The sequence below is a fragment of the Rhipicephalus microplus genome, chromosome X (assembly GCF_043290135.1).
Source record: "Rhipicephalus microplus isolate Deutch F79 chromosome X, USDA_Rmic, whole genome shotgun sequence".
Taxonomy (NCBI): Eukaryota; Metazoa; Arthropoda; class Arachnida; order Ixodida; family Ixodidae; genus Rhipicephalus; species Rhipicephalus microplus.
This window is the reverse complement of record NC_134710.1, coordinates 466,695,156-466,715,799: the sequence shown is the minus strand read 5'-3', so window position 1 is coordinate 466,715,799 and position 20,644 is coordinate 466,695,156. Positions and strand designations below refer to the sequence as shown.

At 48.5% G+C, this 20,644-nt stretch overlaps 1 protein-coding gene across 4 annotated transcripts in view; it reads left to right on the top strand.

Moving 5' to 3' along the window:
• LOC119160826 (TBC domain-containing protein kinase-like protein) overlaps positions 1-20,644 on the top strand; it is a 146,235-nt gene that overhangs the window by 28,368 nt on the left and 97,223 nt on the right. For all 4 annotated transcript variants that reach the window (XR_012887714.1, XM_075880743.1, XM_075880744.1 and 1 more), the window contains 3 exons: positions 15,551-15,683; positions 16,474-16,573; positions 16,630-16,676. Coding sequence is in view for 3 of the 4 variants with exons in the window: in XM_075880743.1 (XP_075736858.1) it covers positions 15,551-15,683; positions 16,474-16,573; positions 16,630-16,676 (280 nt within the window). In the remaining variant the exon portion in view is untranslated. The remainder of the gene's footprint in view (positions 1-15,550; positions 15,684-16,473; positions 16,574-16,629; positions 16,677-20,644) is intronic.

Sequence of the window (20,644 nt, the reverse complement as noted above, 5' to 3'; positions counted from 1 at the left end):
CTCATTAATTTGAACACGCTTAATTCGAACTCGCGATGGGGTGCCGTCAAAGCTATGTGTATTCCGATGGGTAAAAACACCCGGTAATTCGAACGCGCAAGCACTTGCGACGGTTAATTCGAACATAGGTACCGTGCTTCGAAAATGCTCTCAGCATCCCGCCCAATCCTGCGGCGGCACCTGCGATACCTCAACACTGCGCGCGAAGGAAATGAAAAGGAAAGAAAAGGCTCTGGTGGAATGTTTTCTCTCTCTCAAATGCCGATCTGCGACGTGCCCGTGTCACGCCTCTCCCTTTTCCGTGCCTACCACGTAAAGACCCTTCTCCTTCCAACATCGCGCGCGAACAGAGCGAGAAAAAAAAAAGGAAGTTGTCGCTGCGTTAAATGAATGTGTGATTGAAGGAAAGGAAAAACGCACTATCTTCTGCAGCCCTTGCCCCTTGCGGGAGCACGGCTCTGCACCTTGAGGGGGGGTCTCTCACGCGTCGATGCCACGCTTCGCCCTTTCCCGCCCCTGCCACGTAACCCTTCTCCTTTCAACGACGCGTGCAAAGAGAGAAAAAAAAAAGAAGCTGCCATGGAATGTTGGTTTTCTCTCAAATGCCGATCTGCTTCTCTCCGCGTGGAGACGCTCCTCCTCGTCCCTCCAGTCAGAAATAAAACATGTACACCGTCGTCGCCACCACCGTGGCCTACGTGTAAGGGAAACCAGCGTGGGTCCTCTGAATGTACATGGCGCAAGAAAGCCGAGCAAGTGGGAAGAGCTATATGCAATGCTAGAGAGTGAAAGAATGGAACTTTATGTGCTAACAGAGATGCACTTTTGTGGGCTGGAGGAACCCCTGTACATCCAAACTGGGAATGGTCCGGCTCCAACCGCGAAGGGAATACATGCAAAGGCGGGGGAATAGGTATCCTGTGGCGGTCCGGAGCGATGTGGAAAAGATTGACCTGCCCACGCACTGAACACATCTGGCTCCATGGTAGTATCCTAGGGATTCTTGTGATAGTAGGTGTGGTCTACCTCGCAGTGAGCAATGTCCAACATAATGGAAATGCTCGAGTTATGAAATGTGTGTCAATGAATGTAGTACAACTATGGGCAGCTGACAGAGAAGTTTTACTCATGGGCGACTTCAATGGTCACCTGCAGGCACTGGACAGGTTCCAGGACTTTAATGGAAGCCTGGTGGACCTGACAGCACGTGAACTAAACTTGGAAATAGCCAACCTTCGCTCTGACTGCAAAGGTGAATTCACATGGTGTGCTAGGAACGGCTATTCATGCATCGACTATGTATTTATGTCACCAAAGCTGTCCTGCCACACTACATCAATCACAATAGACAGGGATGGGAAGTTCAGTGTGGGAAGTGATCATAACCGAATTAAATTGACCTTCTCGACTTCCTCGTGGCGCCAAAAACGGACAGACTATCGTGAGTCTGCCACACGTTACCTACCGGAAGAGACATATTAAGACATCGCCCAAGAGTTTGAAGGCAGGCTCATAAATCTGGAGTCACCTTTCTATGACCAATATGTAGAAGCTCTGCAACAGATAATGGAAGCACATAAAGTATGTGTTAACTCCTGTGGAGGGGTGCGTCGGAAGCAATGGTGGGACAAGGAGATCAAAGTGGCACTAAGTGCTCAACGGGAGGTGAATCACCTACACAGAAAAGCGGTAGGGACACTCTTTCCACACGAATGTGCAGAGCTATAGCAGAGGTACCTGGAGTGCAAAAGAGCTATGCAAGCAATAGTACAACGCAAGATTGCCGAGCACAATGGCAATCATCTGAAAGCCAGGCGAAGACAGGCGAAATGGTTCCCGGCGGTTTCGGACATATGTGTCATCGCTTGACAGGAGGGCAGCCATGCCACGGATTCGAAACGAGGAGACGGATTTGGCCGTCTTTGATCTTTGTAACATCTCACAGAACATATGCATCGTCTGTACTAACCCGCGCAGCCAGCATGCATGTCTGCAGAGGAGAATGAAGCAGAAATCCGCTGCCCCCGAAGATGAGATCATGAAATGGCAAGTGACACAAAGAACGGTGGACAGGGCAATCACACTCATCTATGCACACACAGCGAAAGGACTCGATGGCATACCCGCCGGTGTTGTAAAACACCTGGGGGATGCTGCCCGAGATCATCTTGCCAACATCTTCTCTGACATCGTGGCGGGTGACACAGTCCCTACAGCCTGGCGAACAGGAAGGGTGTGCCTGGTGAGAAAGAAAGGTGGAGACGCTGGGCTTCTACGAGACTACAGGCCTTTGACTGTAACAAGCGTCCTACACCATGTCTTTGCACAGGTATTGAAGGCCTGGATGAGTGGGTGGGCACAGAACAACAACGTGCTCACAGACTAGCAGAACGGGTTCCGAGCTGACCGACGCCTGGAAGACAACCTCCTCGTGCTGATACAAACCATAGCAGTAGCTCACAAGGAGTCCAGAAACCTGTATGGTTGCTTTCTTGACGTAGCTAAGGCATATGACAGTGTCCCACATGAATCCCTATTCCAGCGGATGGCGGAATGTCAGAGGGGGGGGGGGGGGGGGTCAGCCTAATGCGTCGGTTGTACAAAGATAATTCAGTTATAGTGGGCTTTGACGGAGCCCAGTCCCGACAAGTAATGGTAACACGAGGACTTAAGCAGGGCTGTCCCCTCTCACCCCTGCTATACATGATTTGTTTCTGGACTGGAACACATGCTCCTAGCATCTGGTATCGGCTTCTTATTCACCCACCTGTACGATGGAATGCCTGTGACTTGGAAGCTGCCAGGTAGTCTATGCTGACGACCTGGTCCTGCTAGCCGAAAGCTCAACGGACCTGGAACAACTGGTCACCCTCGCTGCGAACCATCTGTACCAGCTGGACCTGGCCTTCGAGGCAAAGAAGTCTGCTGCATTACAGTTGTTAGGCTCCCACCCTAATGCCAACATATACCTGCCAGGAGGAGATCAGATACAGTGGGCCATTGAATATCGGTACCTCGGGGTGGTATTGAGCACCTGCAGTGACTTGTTGGGGGCGCATGAAATAAATCTGTGCAAGACTTCGCAGAGAGCAGCAAACGTGCTGCACCGAAAAAGCCTATGGGGATGCAACCGTTTCCTTCTTATCTGAGACTTGTGGAAGGCTGTTCATGGCCCAGGCCTCACATTTGCCAATGCCATACTGTGCCTCACTGTGACAACCAGGCAATGGCTGGAGCGTGACCAGCGGGAGGTGGGCAGTATGGCCCTTGGATGCCATGGGCGTCTTGCCTTAGAGGCCATTCAGGGTGACCTGGGATGGTCCTCATTTGAGGCGCGCGAGGCGAGAAGTGAGGCTACTTACGAAGGATGCCTGCAACTCATGCACGACGAACGGTGGCCCATGCGACTGTTCGGATATGCGAGTCTAACCGACACACAAACGCAATGGTGCAGGCGCCTGGGCAGCCTGAAAAGAAAGTTTGGCTTCTCTGCAAACCCTGTGATTGAGGACAAGATGTACAAGTGGGCCCATGCAGTAAAGGCACAGATGTGTGAGGAGGAGACAGAGCAGTGGCGGCGTGCCATGGAGGATAAATCCAAACTGCTCACATAGCGCACTCACAAGGCCGACATTAGCATGGAGCCCCTTTATGATAACAGCGGTGGCAGCGCACTCCTTTTTGAGGCACGTGCAGGAGCGCTGCGTACGTTGGCATAATGTCGCAGGTTCGACACATCTGCGGACGTGGCCCGGGCCATATGTCAAATATGTGACACTGAAGAGAAGACCACAGAACACATCGTCCTCCGCTGCGCTGACTTGTGCCCAGGTCACCTAGAGGGCACCACCTTCCCGCTGACACTGGGATTCCGAAGACATACGGAGAAGAGCACAGCGGTGGCCAGAGCGGTCCACGTCACAAAACAGAGATTGGTGCAGTGGTGACGTAAAACACGCAGACAGTGCTGACGCACAGACAATGTAGACTTTTAGACAATGTAGCCGGTCTGCAAGGAGACACTGGCCGGCTGTTGCAAACCTGATAACTCGTTTTGTGTGTGTGTATGTGTGTGTGCCACATTTTGTTTTTCGCTGTCTCTCTCTCTTTTCTCTACGTCTCCCTTTTTTTCTTTCCTTTTTTTTCTGGTTAAGGCAGTTGAGAGCTGCCTACCCGTTACAAAGGGCAGGACCACAATCCATCATACATCATCATCATCACGCCCTAGCCATGCAGCGGCGGCGTAGCGGAAAGCGGGAGGCTCCGCTACGCAGTCGTTGTTGTCCACTGCGCCATGCTCCCTACCTGGGCTGCAGAAATTAGGTGCCTTTCTCTTCTTCTAACCACTACCACCACTGTCTTTAGAAAGTGTCGACGCTAGACATTTCCGCTCTTGCCAGGAGAATGCTGAAGCCAAAGTAGAAATGCTTTGCAAGCTGCGTGTGATATTGATTTTAGTCGCTGCAAGGTAAATGTGTGCAGACGCGCATTATCGATTACTTCAATTATTGACGGATGTCCTGTGATTTGTGAACAAATGCAAGTCTTGTGAAACTTCCCCCTTGTGTGTTAGCTCAATGCATATGCGCCACTGCATGAAGAGCCTTCGGTTTATTTAGCTTTCATTAATTCCAACTTCTTTTATTCGAACAAATTTTCGGGCCCCTTCGAGTTTCAATTATCGAGATTCAACTGTACTGCAAATGTGGTGCCTCTGACAATCGACTTGCCTCCTCAAGAGTCGACTGTCGCTATCGGCATTCAGCCACAAGAGTGGTAGTAACCCGCGTAACCTCACTCCTTGCCAGGCACTGGATGAGCTTAGCTACATCTCTTGCTTGACGACGAAGCTAACTAGGACAAGCCCATGAGAAGGGCCTTGTGGCAAACTTCAGCCTAAGCATAACAAAATGTTACTTTTGATATACAGTCAAATACGTTGATAACCAAGTCGAAACGAATGCTACAAAATTTATATCAGTAGATCATTTTGTATATGAACATGCCCTTTTTAATAGCGACCAGTCAGTTTTTTTTTCTCTGCACATTTTTGTTAAAGTGCTGTCAATCCCTTTCGTGAAAAGTTAATAAGCCTTTTCGTGTTTTGAAGCAACACCTCCTGCACAAGTGCACACCTCTCTCTTGCCTTGGAAGACCCAAGTCAACTGTTTTTTTTTTTTTTTGCTTTGTATGCACCATACCTTCACTATGACTGTATCAGAAGTGTTCTTTGTAAAAGAAGGAGGCATTGAAAAATGTTATGTATACCTGAACACTGTTTCAGTGGGTGGCATAGGAAAAATCGTATGTGCACTGAAATATGGTCGATCTAGCCAATAGCTCATCATATATGGGAACGTTATAAGTGGGTTTGACTATTCGGCACGTGTGCAAACTTTATTGGCATATGTGAAGCTACTGTACAGCTGTCACATGAAGCTTTTGTGTGCCTGCTCACATTTTTCTGCTGCTGGATGCATATTTTTTCACACAAAAATACTGGCAACCAGAAAAAGGAAATGTGTGTGGTTCTGGTGCTGAAAGAGCAACATGTTTTTTTGGAGCACACCAAGAAAACAAAAAAACAAATAACGGGGCCTGCTAAAGTGAATTGAACTTTATTTGGTCCTGGAGAACTGGTCAGACACCCCCTAAGAGGAGTCCGCCGCAGTTGCTGGTCGCGTCCACGGCAGGACTGGAAGACCATGGCCCTCCACCCGTTCGCAGGCCTCCTGGACTGCCGAGTATTGGACTGAGAGCTCGGAGCTTTTAAGAGCCCTCCTCTCCCAGTCTTGTTCTGTGCTGAACTTTGCACCATGTAATACCGGGAACTGCCAGAGCACGTGAGCGAGTGTGCAGATATGTGCCTCACAACTAGGGCATCCTGGAGTAATGCCATCAGCAAAGTGGCTGAATGTGCTACGAGACGGGAATGAACCTGCCTGTAGCATCCGAAGAACCGACGACTGCGGCCGAGTAAGCTTAGAATGTAGAAGCGGGTACCTCCGCCTAGACAACTGATTCACTTCATTAAAGGTGCCAAGTGGATCTTTAAAGTTATCTGCGAACCCATCTCTGTACCCGCCCGGGCCACCGCAGCACGTGATTTCTCATGCACGGTTATGGGCAAGTTCGTAGGCGTTGGGAAGAGTCGGATGCATGTCTGAGCCCATGTGGGCTGGAAACCAGGTGATTGTGTGGTAGCCTACTGTACCCCTGGAATTTAAAATAGCTGGAGATTAGCCTCGAGGCAAAAACCTGGGTGGCAGCCCTGGAGTCAGTATCTCTGGATGCGAATGGTCTGTTATTGTCAAGGCTATCGCTACCTGCTCTGCTATGGAGGCACACAATTTCCTCGCGGAAGCTTAGTTGAGTACATGACCACGATGATCAATGACCACAGCCGCAAAACAATCGGAGCGGCCATACTGTGCCGCATCGGCCAAAGCTACACTGCCCGTAGACCTAGCCACAAAATCAAGGAGAGACTTGGCCCGTGCCTTTCACCGGCCAACGTTGTACTGGGGATGAACGTTACAAGGGAAGGGTGCCACCTCGTACAAGCCCTTTATTGTTTGTGATGAGATCTTCTGTTCCTTTCCTGTCGTGTGATGATATACGAGCAACTATAGGAGACGCTGCCACACTTTTGTGGAGGAAAGCCGCGCGATCTTAGCTAGTGTCTGTGCCTCGGTCACCTCCGAGAGGGTGTTATCCTCCGAGAGGGTCACCTCCGAGAGGACATGAGCCTGTCCGTGCCGATGCTCATGGGGAAGCCCAGTACCCTTTTGATGCTTTTATGCATTAAAGTATCGAGTTTATCCTCCTCGTGTTAAGACCAATTTAGCGAGGATGCCACGTAATTAATGTGGCTCATGAGGAATGCATGGAAGAGTCGAAGGAGATTGCTCTCCTTCAGTCCTCCGCTGCTGCTGCTTGAAACCCTTAATATTAGTCTGAGCATGTTCTCCGTTTTGGAGGTGATGCGAGCTGAAACCTGTGAATTTCTGCTGTTGGATTCGAGAAGGAAGCCTTGCACCTGAATACAATTAACTCTAGGAATCGACTGCCCATCCTGTGTGGTTATCGTAATCTGCACCTGCTCAAGCGGTGACTCGTGTCTTCTTCGGGGTCTAACTGGTCGATATAGAAGCAACTCCGATTTAGAGGGGGATAACCGAAGCCCTGTACCCTGCAGAAAACATTTTGTGAAAGACAAAGTTGATTGGAGCACCTCCTCCACTTCAGCATCTGAACCACCCATGCACCAGACTGGAATGTCGTTGGCATATAAGGCGTGGTTGGTATTGGCTACAGTGGAGAGGCACTCCAAGAGGCCTTTCATGGCTATGTTGAACAAGAGGGGCGAAATTACCGCTCCCTGCGGCATGCCCCTCGCACCCAGGGTGAAGGCCTCGAATTTTAATTTGCCAATCCTTATGGTGGCTCTGTGGTCCTTGAGGCAGGTGCGAACATAGGCATCGAACTTGGGATCTAACCCCATGCGCTCTAGCTCCTCCAATATGAGCTGATGTGAAATCGTATCAAAGGCCTTGGCAAGATAAAGGGCCAATATTCCTCAAACATCTCGGCTATATCGATCAATAATTTGCCCCTTAATCAGCAGCATCACATCTTGGGTATAGAGACTCGGCCAGAAGCCTACCATGTTGTACGAAAAAAGCTCTTTATCCTCTATATACTGAGATACTCTGTTGTGTACAGCATGCTCCATCACTTGCCCCACGCAAGATGTGAGGGAAATGGGGCGTAGGCTCTCCATGGCGAGTACCTTGCCCGGCTTGGAAATGAGTATTAACGAGGCGGTCCGCCAGGCCTCAGACATGCGACCTTCTGTCTAGAGGGTATTGACCTCCTCGGTTAACTTAGCGATTGACTTATCATCGAGATTGCGCAGTACCCTGTTTGTAACGCCGTCTGGACCAGGGGCTAAGCGGCTATTAAGCACATAAAGCACCTCTTCGATCTCAAGGTTCGTAAAGGGCAAGTCGATTTCCTTGAGCGGCCTTCCCTGGTAGACCGAGTAATCCCAGTCCCTGGGGAGGCCAAGTGAAAGGTATCGCTCTGCCAATTCCTTGAGTAAAGTGTTTTCGGTGACCCCACTGCTCCGCTGTGCTTGAAATAAGTGGTCAATTGCCAACCTCTGATTACTTTTGAAATTTGTCTGATCGAGTAGTATCTTTAAGATACTCCATTTACCTCTGGTGCACATTTGCCCATCTACATTTGAGCAAACATCTTTCCACTGCTGCCTAGAAAGCTCCTGACTATAATCCTCAATATCTTTATTGAGGAGAGGTATGCGTTTGTGGAGCCTTCTATTTAGCTTCTGCGTGTGCCATCTCTCAACCAGCAATCTTTTAGCCTCCAATAAATGTGCAAGACGCGAGTCCATTGTATCCACCTGTAAGTCAGTTTGGACAGTCTTGGTGGCGAGGAGCTCATTCTCCATGAGTCGAGAAAAGAGTTCCTTCAACGTGGCATATTCGGTCTGATCAGCTTTCCAGCGCTTCCTGAACTCATCCCAGTCCGTCACCCTGTACTCTTTAGGTGGAGCCGCCCGGGTTTCCTGCGTGACTGCGAGGACGAAGTGATCACTTCCCAGGCTTTCCTGCAAGTTAGCCCACTGAGCTCTCCCGGCATTTCTGATGAATGCCAGATCCGGAGTGGCGTCTCTTGAAACAGAATTGCCCAACCGAGTTGGGAACTGAGGGCCCGTGACCAGCTCCAAGAAACAGTCGGCCATAACTTTAACAAGGTTTCTCTCCTTAACAGTGGCCTTTGGATAATCCCAGGCAGGATGAGGTGCGTTAAAGTCACCGATAACTACGAGCGGTGACTTGCCTGCAAGGGTGTTAGCAAGGGAAAGGCCGGGTCTCTATACCCGGCCTTCCCGGCAAGGGTATAGAGACCCGGCCTGATCACTTCCCAGGCCTTTGGGACCACTGAGGAGAACACCTGCTTGTGATTGCAAGGGCTGCGGTAAACATTCAGTGCAAATATACGGCACTAAAGCCAATTATTCGGAATAATTTCAACCAGCTGAGCCTCCAAAGTAGAGTTGCCGAGCGCAAACGTGTGCTCTAAAAAGGCGCATTTGTTCAAAACCAAGACAGCCAGACCACATTGACCCCCTCTTAAAGGATATAAGGCAACCGCCGTGTCAATGGTTTTTTGTAAAGTAATCACATGCGGCTGAACTGCCAATGAAGCAATGTACTGCTGGAGGGAGGCCTTACGCTTCCTGAACCCTCGTAGTTCCACTGCCAAATGACGAATTCAGTTGTGTTGGGAGCCACGGCTGCTACTAGTGGTTTGCCGACTTAACGGCATGTATATATCGACGGGAGCCTGATCCATTGGCGTACCGGAGCTCGCAGATGGAACAAGTGAGACAGGCATTACCGGGACGAAAGAGTTCCCTACTGGAGCGAGTGTGCTTTCAATCATGGCAACTTTACATGCTTTACATGCTTTACAAAGCGTTCCGCCTGCCACGCTACCGCCTTTTATAAATCTTTGATTACTCCCAAGACGTCTAAGTCAGGAGCTGCCCCTATCTTTCTTTCCATACCTCTCCTTCATTTAGCCGGCCGCTGCTCCATTGACGAAGACTGCGCCGGGGCCTGTGCTGTATTCTTGAGAGCTTCAAACTCTGCTCTCATCTGCAGAAGCTGCACTTTTATGCTAGCATTCTCTTGAAGTAAGAATGCAATCCTAGGGTTTTTTTGCTGTGGCAGTGCCGCGTACATTAGCTGTGCTGGCTGCTGCGCCGGGCTTGGCACAATCTGTACAGGTCTTGGGAGCCTCTTGGAAGTAGCTTCGAGTGGGGAGCGTTCCTCGGAGTAAGAGTGCCCCTTGGAGTTAGTGCACCTCTTAGAGCAAGAGCGTCCTCTTGAGTGGCTGTGACTCAACAGCTGGCGAGGGAGAACACATCCTCGAGGTTGATGCCTTACTTGAATCCCATGATATCAGACCCTCTTGGTGGTGCCTGCGTTTCTTGGTGCCCTTTATACGCTGTCTTCATCGCCTTACCAAGTAGGGGACTTGCAATCAATACTGGCAGGACTTGTCAACCGTTAGATGTGCCCCCCCCCCCCCCCCCACACACACACACAAGACACATGTTGGCTGGAATTGTTGATCGTTCGCATGATCGTAGACAGCACACTCACGGCACACTTTTTTTCGTGGGTATTGGGCAGGCATCAGCACGATGGCCGAGAGCTCCACACCCATAACAAACGTCAGTCGGTCTTCTGTACAAAATACACCGTAGCATGCTCATACCACACACAACATAGTTGGGTACCTTGAGACCACTGAAGAGAATGACGACGGTAGGCGTTTTCTTGATGCGATGCACCTCCTTGGCTTTAGGGTTGCACTGGTTCACGATCATCGCCACCAGCTGTCGCTCATCAATGTCCTTGTTGTCGCCTCTGATGACATGACACCTTTGCAGGTATCGCCAGAAGCCGCCGTGTAGGCCGAAACGTGATAGTCAGTCGAACCAAAATGAATGACACGCAGCGCCGCAGAGGTGCCCGCGTTGTGGGACGCTGGGGTAGAGACCGCAACAATATTCTGAGTTATGTTCGGGCAGACGATATCCTCCAGTGTTTCTTCTAGAGACAGTTTTGCTGCCGTCTCCAGGGCTTGGGCTAAACGAATCAGGCTAAGCTTCTTGAGATCCAGGCCTCCTTTCGGTCGTACTGTGACTCGACTATGGCTCCTTGGCAATCAGAGAAGCCTCGAGGCGGCTGCAAGACTCCGAACGACGCCATTCACGGTGGCCATGTGATGGCCAGCCGTTCCTTCACTTTGAGAAGAAGCGGACGCTTGTTGTTGTGGATAATGCTTATTCTTGCCCAAAGCGGTCTGCCACCCCGGCTTGTTAGCGTCTTCTTGGGAAATAACTTCCCCGTCCACCACTATCGCCTCCGACATGACGCCTTTTTGTCCGCACAGGCGGGTGCCCGGTCGCAGAAAAGCCTTTAAAAAGGGTGAAAAATGGGCCTACCAGGTCAAAAATGGGCTGAGTAAAATCCTCTCGATGAGATCTGTCGAAGAGTGTAAAATTTTGGAGGATTGAAGCAGTACTTTGACAGCAATCATTTGAAAATGACAGAGATGCTGCTGCATCTCTCGTCGACGCAAGAGCTCAGAAAAACACGTCCGTTCGCACTGGACGCTCGAAAAAAATCCTATGGGGCCTGGTGTTACCCTGTTACTTGAATTCCAACTTTCTGCCTAAACAGCCACTCGCTTTTTGTACACACAGCACTACATTACTTTTATCATGAACGCACAAATTATACAGTCGAACGTCAGAGGCCTTCTCAGGAACCTTGACAATGTCCAAGAACTTTTACACAAACACTCGCCAAAAGCACTGTGTGTACAAGAAACACACTTAAAATCCAAGAACACCATTTTTCAACGCCATTATGTTATATTCAGAAAGAACCGGGACGATGTTGTGGCATCATCCGGTGGTATGGCCATTATAGTTAAGGCTTGGCATGTACGCACATATTGCTTCGAACATCCCTTGAGGCAGTGGATGTTCGAGCAGTTCTTTTAAACAAACTCATCACCATCTGCTCCCTTTACGTACCTCCACAGTACGTCTTGAAAAACATGAATTCTAGTCCCTAATAGATTAACTGCCAGAATCTTACCTGGTCCTTCGGGACCTGAATGCACATAGCAGTCGATGGGATGATCTTCGCTTCAATGCATGAGATCGCCTAATCGAATGGTTTTGTTCTCTTTCGGTGCATGTCTGTTGAATAGGAAAGAACCAACATAAATTCCTCGCAAGTCAAACATACTCTGCTGTAGACCTCAGCATAGCATCTCCAGCTTTTATTCCCCAACTTAACTGAAAAGTTATTGTGAATCCTAACGGAAGTGACCAGTTTCCAATAGTTCTGTGCGTTCCAAAAGAAAAGGAATCGTTTGTACGGGCTCCTATGTGGCAGATTGAAAAAGCAAATTGGCAACAGTTTAAAAAAGATGCACTTTTAAGCTGGAGCGACATGTGGGCCTTAAGCTGAGATGCAGCTGTCGACTACATACTTCACAACATTTTTTATTGATGCTGACGCAAAGTATCTCAAAAACTGGACTGTCTGTCAAACGACGCATTCCTTGGTGGAACAATTATTGTCAAAATGCTCGAAAAAAGCAAAATAAAGCATGGAGGTTGCTTCGGAACTCATCAACAGCCAAAAACCTTGACAATTTTAAAAACATAAAATCTCAAGGCAGAAGAATGCGCAGACAGGCGAGAAAGGAAAGTTGGCATAAGTTTTCGTCCAGAATTAATTCATATACACAGGAGGTGAGAGTCTGGAACATGATGGGTAAGGTAGTAGGGTGGCAATCGCACCCACTTCTTCTTGTGAACACGCAAGGAGACAGCTTGGAGGACCTGGCAAACTCTCTTGGGGCACAATTTGAACAGGTCTCCAGCTCGTCGCACTATACCACATCGTTCCAGTGATACGAAGCAATCATCGAAAAACAAAAACTAGAGCGCATATTCATAAAACACGAACCATACAATAAATCTTTCGTCTTAGCTGAGTTACAGGCATCGCTAAACTGCCACAATAAATCTGCCCCAGGCTCCGACCGAGTACAGTACTATATGAAATGCTAAAACACCTGAACTCTGCAACACAAAAAATGCTTCTTTCCTTGTATAATGCCATTTGGTTTTCTGGCGACATTCCTTCTGTCTGGAAAGAAACCATTATTATTCCTATTTTAAAGCAAGGCAAGGATCCATCATCCGTTAAAAGCTACAGGCCAATTGCACGCACTAGCTGCCTGTGTAAACTTATGATTAACCGCCGGCTTTTACATTTCCTGGAAACAAACAATCTACTGGATCCTTATAGGTGCGGATTTCGTAAGGGTAGATGCACCACTGATCATCTATTACGCGTCGAGGCACAAACTCGCAGTGCTTTCATTCATAAACAATTTTTTCTTCCTGTATTCTTAAATATAGAAAAGGCGTACGACATGACATGGTGGTTTGGCATACCGCGAGACCCCTCACGCTTAGGTGTCCGAGGTAGCATGCTAACAATCAAAAGCTATTTGCCCAATCGTACCTTCCGTGTCCGGGTGGGGAATGTCTTCTCTCGGTCATTCGTCCCAGAGACTAGAGTGCCGCAAGGTGGTTTACTAAGTTGCACACTTTTTAATATAGAAATGAATAGCCTGCATTCCTACATTCCACGCAGTATGTTTTATTGCACATATGTTGACGACGTCCAGATCTGTTTTAAATCCTGCAATCTCGTAACGTGCGAGCGGCAGGCCCAACTTGGATTAAACAAGGTGTCCAAATGGCCGGAGAAAAATGGGTTTCGACTGAATCCACAGAAAAGCACCTGCTTCTTATTTTCCAGAAAGAGAGGCATTCACACTGACCCCAACATCTACCTACATGGTGAATGTCTGTCCGTAAAGCGCAAGCATAAGTTTCTGGGCCTAATATTAGATAGTAAACTAACATCTGTATCTCACATCCTATCCGTAAACAAGTGTCTAAAAACCATGAATATCCTGAAAGTGTTCTCACCCACTACATGGGGTAGTGACAACAACTGCCTCCTCAATATTTATAAAAGCCTCATTCGAACACGCCTATACTATGGGGCTGTTATCTATCTATCTGCCACGCCAAGCGCTTTGAAGATGCTGGACCCTGTGCACCACATGCATTCGCCTTTCTACGGGGGCTTTTCATACTAGCCCCGTCGAAAACGTGTATCTTGACTTGAACGAGTTGGCATTAGATCTCCAAAGGGGCTTAATATTTCTTGTGTACTTTATCAAAGTACAAGCGAATAAGAAACGCCACTTACACTACACTATCAGTGATATGTCCAGTTCTGTCCACTTTGATAATCTCCCTGCCATGAGACAGCCCTACGCACTTCGTGGGAGGAGTCTAGCTAAAGAAACCGGCAAGCCACTAGAACACCATTTGGCTGCCCCTGCTCCATATGTCCCGCCATGCTAGTAGCAGCACATAGACTGTAATATATCAGTTGTTCAAGTTACCAAGCACGTACCCATTGCACATACCTGCACACATTTTTTTGAACTACAGGGTAAATATTCATGTCTCGAATTATTTACAAATGCCTCAAAGACTCATCACAAAGCGGTTTGTCCATCCTTTACAGATGCCGGCACTCTGCATCCTAACACCAGCATCTTTACAGCAGAAGCCTACGTGATACTTGCAGCCGTAAAACGCATAAAAGAACTAAATTTACAAAGTGCAGTACACAGACTCCCTAGGCATAGTAAAAGCCCACAAAATGCTCAAGAGATAAAAAACACCATCTTTGTCTCACTCTACTCACTTCTGTGCACAGTTTACTCACTTAGAAAACATGTCGCAGTGTGCTAGGTGCCAGGGCACCGCGAGATACAAGGAAACGTGTTGGCGGATCAGCTAGCTGCATCCGCCAAGGAAAACACCAATATGTCTGTAGCTATGCCTGTGCTTTACCTAAAACCTTACCTTAGACAAAAGCTCAGAGCTTACTGGCAGAGCACATGAGATTTACACACACAGAATAAACTACACATTATCAAGCCACAATTTGGTAACTAGCTGCCAGTGTCAAAGTTGCACTATACAGAAGTTACACTTGCAAGGCTCAGAATAGGACACACAGTACATACACATTCATACCTTCTGTCTGGCGGTGACCCTCCCATGTGTGCGAAATGTAGCGAACCACTGACCTTGCTTCATAATTTAATATAATGCAGTGAACTAGACCCTATCAGAAAAAAGAATTTCCCATTGCCGCACCGAGAGCAAATGCCTCTTTAGCCAGCAATCTTTATCAGTAAAGATCCCCTTTTTAAACTCAATTCACTCTTTTTGTTTTTAAATTATATTCATTGGTTTCACTACATCTACCTTGGTATTCCGCAGCATGACCTCTGAACAGGGGTCCCTGTTGCAGTGGCTACATTACAGGAAGCACTGGCCTCCCTGCCATTGGCCACAAAGGCTTTGAGTAGGCACGCGTGCTATTGTCCATCTCTTCCTCATTGTATTTTTGCAACCATTCGCCGATCATTTTCAATGCACGCATAACATGTCATTCTCATGATTTTAATACCTATATATTTTGTCCTCCTTTAGGGCGAGGAATTTTATGCCTCTGTACAGCTGCTTAGTGTAGTATCGTGCATGTGTTCTCCATGCGGCACGTCCGCCGCACGATACTACATTTGGGCGACGAGGATGGGATCTTCAATGCACGTGCATCAGGCGTCAAGATGGGCATCGAGCCTTCTTCCTTGTGCTGACGACTCGGGACCCGTGCAAGCTACCCCACCGACCAAAACCTCGATACCACACTTAACATAACCATTTTTCACACTCTTAATCGTGCCCTGGCACTCTTTGGCCATCAAATGGCCCTTGCTCCAATAAACATCACATAACAACAACAACAATGCTTATTGTTGTATTCAGGAGAAAGTCCCTTGGAAGAGCGCCCTCTGCAAGAGCTGTACTCCCTGTGGTGCCTAGCTGGTGGCGATGCAGAAGCAGAGCTTGGCAGGCAAGGCAGTCTGCGTGCTAAGCCCCCCATCTGTACAATGCCATGGTGAGTTAATTGGTGGAAGTGCCAGATTATGTTGCAGGGACATTGCTGAAACCACACTATCTGGCTCGAATATTAAAGACGATAGTCTTTCTTGGGGACCTTCAACGCAAAAATTTTGGTCTGTATCTCTGTACATTTGTCTGTTTGTCCGCCCTTAACGGTACCCTAAACGGTACCAAGCGATACTCCAAACGGCCGATCCCATCCCGAGCGCCCAGATTCAACATTCATACTTGTGCAATTAAAAAGCAATTATTGTGCATATCTGAGGCAGCATACCAAAACGTCAATATTCTGTATATGCATCTTTTACTAGAAAAGGCGTAAGTAATTCTAAGGACCGTAGCATTTATCACGCTGGGCTGACCATGAAAGGCTTGCACGAAAAGGAAAGTGTTTTCAATGCTTTGCTAAGACGACACGGGGGTGGCACCTACCCGTCGCCTTGCTTTCTACACCTTATCATCTCCGAGACGGGCGTGCACGTCGCATGCTTTGTTTTCCAAGATAACTGCCAAATAGTACTCATGTTTCACGTGTGACATGATTTGATGCGTTTGTTCGCCTCTGCTGCACGCTCGAGGCACTCTAACGCAACGCCTCCAGAATACCATTCACCGATTTTCTTGTGCAGAACATCAAATAAACATTTTGTTCACTCTCTCCAGACGCAAGACTATCGTCTTTCGACGATATTTGCAGTGTAACATGCAGATACTGGACCAATTTTTGTAAGATCTTATCAACCAGGCTGTGTTTGATGAGAAACATTTCTTTTTTCTACTTTTAGCATTGTACTTCTAGAGGGAGAAGAGCTCGGGCAGAAGAAGGATACAATTTTCTTCTATGACCACACAGTTGTGCTCCTATCCGCGGAGCAACTTTGCCAGGTAATTTCATTCCAGCGTGTGCTAAGCGGTCATGTGGTGATGGATATCCATTGCAGAGGCTGGAAGGAATGGATCCAAATCTCTACTATCCCCTGATAGAAGAGTAAGTCTGTGCATCAGCTTCTAATCGTGGAGCGGTGCTTCTTGTGCTTGACCAGTGGTCTGCGGTACAGTCCATCTGTCGTATCAGTGTGGCCACAAGTGGTGAAAAGTAAGACTAGCATGAAATAAAAGCACTGCTCGGCGATAGCACTCCAGGTACCAAATAGTAGTTTGTCAAGACGGGAAAAGTTTTAGTAGTGCTTGGTCAAATGTTTAGCAGTGCAAGTCTTGAGCCCTCTCTACGGCCTTCATGCCATATCATAGCAACAATGGAGTCTTTAATTAAGACATTATGCAGAAAATTTATTAATTAAGAAAAGAAACTCTGGCAGTTTGTTATACTTTGTAAGGGTTGACGAAGGAGGAAGTAGCACGCTGGAGGATACGAGAACAGAACATGGGTTTATGACTCTATTTACACATATTTACAGAACAGAAGGGATAGTGGTTTAACAAACCACGAGCGTGGTGGTTGAACGTTACATAGTTCAGAGCAAGGTTCAGAGCCCGATGTCCAGCACTCTGCCGCGTCGTTTTATGCCCTGTCGGGCTCCTCCTCTCAGAGTCGAACACCAATCACGCACACACAGGTGAGGGAGGCGAGCATGCAAGGTCCACGTGAACACTGCACAGTGGGTGGCGCCAGCAGGGCTCTTTCGCGTCGTGTGTGTGCCGCCACTCGAGAGTTCCCATGATCCTGGCAGCATACTTCAAAGGGTCCGCCGATTTTGTTCGCTCAATTAGCGGGGTAATTTGCGGTGGCCGTTGGTCTCCTCCAGGAAGGTGCTGTCTCTGTTGGCCTCTCTCGAATGGTTAGCGGCGTCTTGGCGACACGACGTCTCGCCCTCCGGCTAGCACGTACAATGCCTGACGAGCATAGGCAGTCGGCCGGTCGGCTTGGTGACTGGGGATCAAAAGGGAGCGCCGCTCCTCTGTCAACTCCGGTGCCGGCCACGCCAGTCCTCCTGTCGCCCGACGAGTCGACGAGGCCATCAGTCACGCTGCTGCTTGAAGGGACGACCAAAGGGTTCGCACTGGAAGGACGGGACTTGCCTCTGCCCGCCGCCTGGTCTGGATAATCACTCAAATACTTGACAGCGTCTGGGCGTCGAAGGGATTGAGAGACGAATCCCCAGGCCAAACCTAACAGCTCCTCCGCCGCCCGGAAAATCTCGGCTGGCCAGCGCTCCCAACCGCTAGGCACGAAGAGAATGGGTGGTGACGAGGACGATGGCCTGGCTTTTCTCTCTCCAGCTGCGAACTCGAAACCAACTCCCAATCCAGCTCACAATGACTGACAACAGCAAGGCGAACCACACAACACAATACCATGCTGCAGTCAAGCACATTGGACCCGCTTACAACCCTCCAGGCTTCTCGAAACACAAACAAAAGAGAAACCTGTACGCTAAAGTTTTGAAACAATTTTGTGCCGCCAAAGTTACAACAATCATGGATGTGGAGATGCTTACTAAAGATGGAACAAATTGCCGTGCGAAAAAAGCACACAAAGGCAAATACAATTTGGCCCCATAAACGAGAATCACTCTTTCACAACTAGCTTTCTCCAACCATCCGCACTACTGAGTTGTAACTAACATCTGTTAATCTATCATTAACTTTAATGAAACATCACTATCTACAATGGTTTTCGTACAAATGCAGCCTGAACCCAACTCAAGGTAACTGTGAGCATTATTCATTCTCTTAATTACACACTTAACGTAGTCATGAGTGCCTACTTGGGGGACACCCTGACACCAACGAAAACTCACTCACAACAGATCAAACTGCGTCTTATCAATCCTATAAAGGTATCTAATCTCAAAATTTGGTGAGCGCAGTGCTTTCAGCTCAAGTGATCATATATGATCCCTAAGTGATCACAAAAACAACAAAACGAAGTAAACTTGGTGTGCTAACACGCTCATTTGCTGGATGTAGTTTCATGTCAGCCCATGTTTTTAAAGAACGCACATGACTTTGCTGTGCGCTCTAGCACGACATCTTACTTTCATCCAAAGAGCGCTAGCATACCAACACGCACCTCACCATAGGTGATATCTCTCTCACCTAGGTATCCTCAAACCCTCATCTGAACGTAAATTTTCTCAAGATATCGAACTGTGTAAATCCTTAAAACGTATCTCTAATCTCAACGTTCGATATAACATAACGCTCAGCGAAAGAATTCACCTGATCCCTGAGCGCATACTAAAATCACAAAGTGAAATTCAACTCGTGTACTAACACGCTCATTTGCTGGATGTAGTTTCATGTCAGCCCATGTTTTTAAAGAGCGCACATTGCTGTGCGCCCTAGCACGACATCATACTCTCATTCAAAGAGCGTCAGCACACCAATCGCGCACCTAACCATAGGCCATTTCCCTGTAACTCAACTAAAAACATTTACAATGCCCTTAGAAAATCTAGAAGGGAAAACTGTATCCAAACAAACTAGCCTGGGAGAGGACAAAGGAGTATTACTTCAAAACCAATAATAACCAAAAAGCATGCTACTAAGAACACTCCCCCGTTCACTCACCAGCTTACAGTTGTCCCTCCCTTCAATCGCACTCGTGGTTGTCGAGGACTTGGCGGATTTCGAGGGCGCCCGAGGCAAAGTCGCGTAAGTGCTACAAGCTGAACGGCAGCGCTACGCCTCATTTGCGATTTCGGCCGTCCTCTGTCAATCCGGCGGAGGGAACCCGAGCAATGCAAGGGAAAGAGTGACGGGGTCCTATTTGGTCTAGCCGAGCGGTGTTTAGCTATTGTGGTCTTTCTTCTAGGACCACGTCGACACTCTTTTTCATGAAAAGCCCTAAATCTCCACTGCGCATACCGTCTCGCGAATGCGCGCTGTGGTTTACCCTTTCGCCGCTGGCGCCTTACTTCCCGCCACAAAGGCCTCTTCGCTGAACTGGCCGATGAGCCACCCTCTTTTCCCCGATGCTTGCTTCCTCCTTTGTGCCTTCGCTTTGTCGCGCGCGTACCCTTCACCTGTCTACGGCGACGCTTGCGACCCGTTTTCTCACAACTAGGAAGTTCGCCTCGGGTTGCGTCATCGGCTGCTCTACAGCTCGAGGGTTCTTCTGTACCACCTGCTACACTATTTTGCCAGTTCGATTTCCTAGCACTGGTGCCATGTCGGGCCGATTCATTTGTCTTAACTTTGTACTCACGCACCCAACTAACCTGGCGCCTCCCATTTGATTTCATTTGCGATGGACCCGCTGGTCCCTTTCCTTTCGTCTGGCAGTTCAGACATATACAAATGAACTTTGTCACTGACGCAAAATGCCTAGTTCTGCTTGCTGCGCTAATAGGCCTCAAACTTTTCTGAACATGCGTAGAGCTGCTTGTCTCACTCGCGACTTTGCGACGTCTCTTGCGTCTGCGCCGCTTCCTGCTACTCGTCTCTGAGCCTACTGCTCGCAGCTCAAGGTGGCTAACACTCTCACTACACTCGTCAGCTGTCGACGCCGCTCCGTCTAGATGATTTTCGAAAAAACCACCTATTTCACACTCTAGATCGGCGGACAGCTTGACGCTCTTAGGAACAGTGCAGCTGCTTTCCTGCAAACACTCTAGCTCGCATTGCTGAGAGCTGTCTGCGACTGCACTGATATCCCCGCCACCTACTTTCGCTGCTTCTGAGCTTTCTTCGGTGTCCTTGCGTACTTCCACACTGTTTGCAAGATCCACCGTTGCGACAAACACAGTTGAGGTCTGTGCCAGATTGTCTACAGCTATTCTAGCTGTTTCGCTAATATTAAACTGGCACAGCACCTCGTCGCATTCGCTCTGGCCTTCGTCGGCCTCTCTACGCAGCTCAGCATCTTTCGCAGCTCTCACATTTGGTTCGTCTTCGAACCTGCTGCGCTCTTCACACGTGCTAGCCTTCTCTAAAGCTCTGGGCTGCACCTCACACTTCTCGTGCGCTACACTTGCGGATGGCTGAATCTTC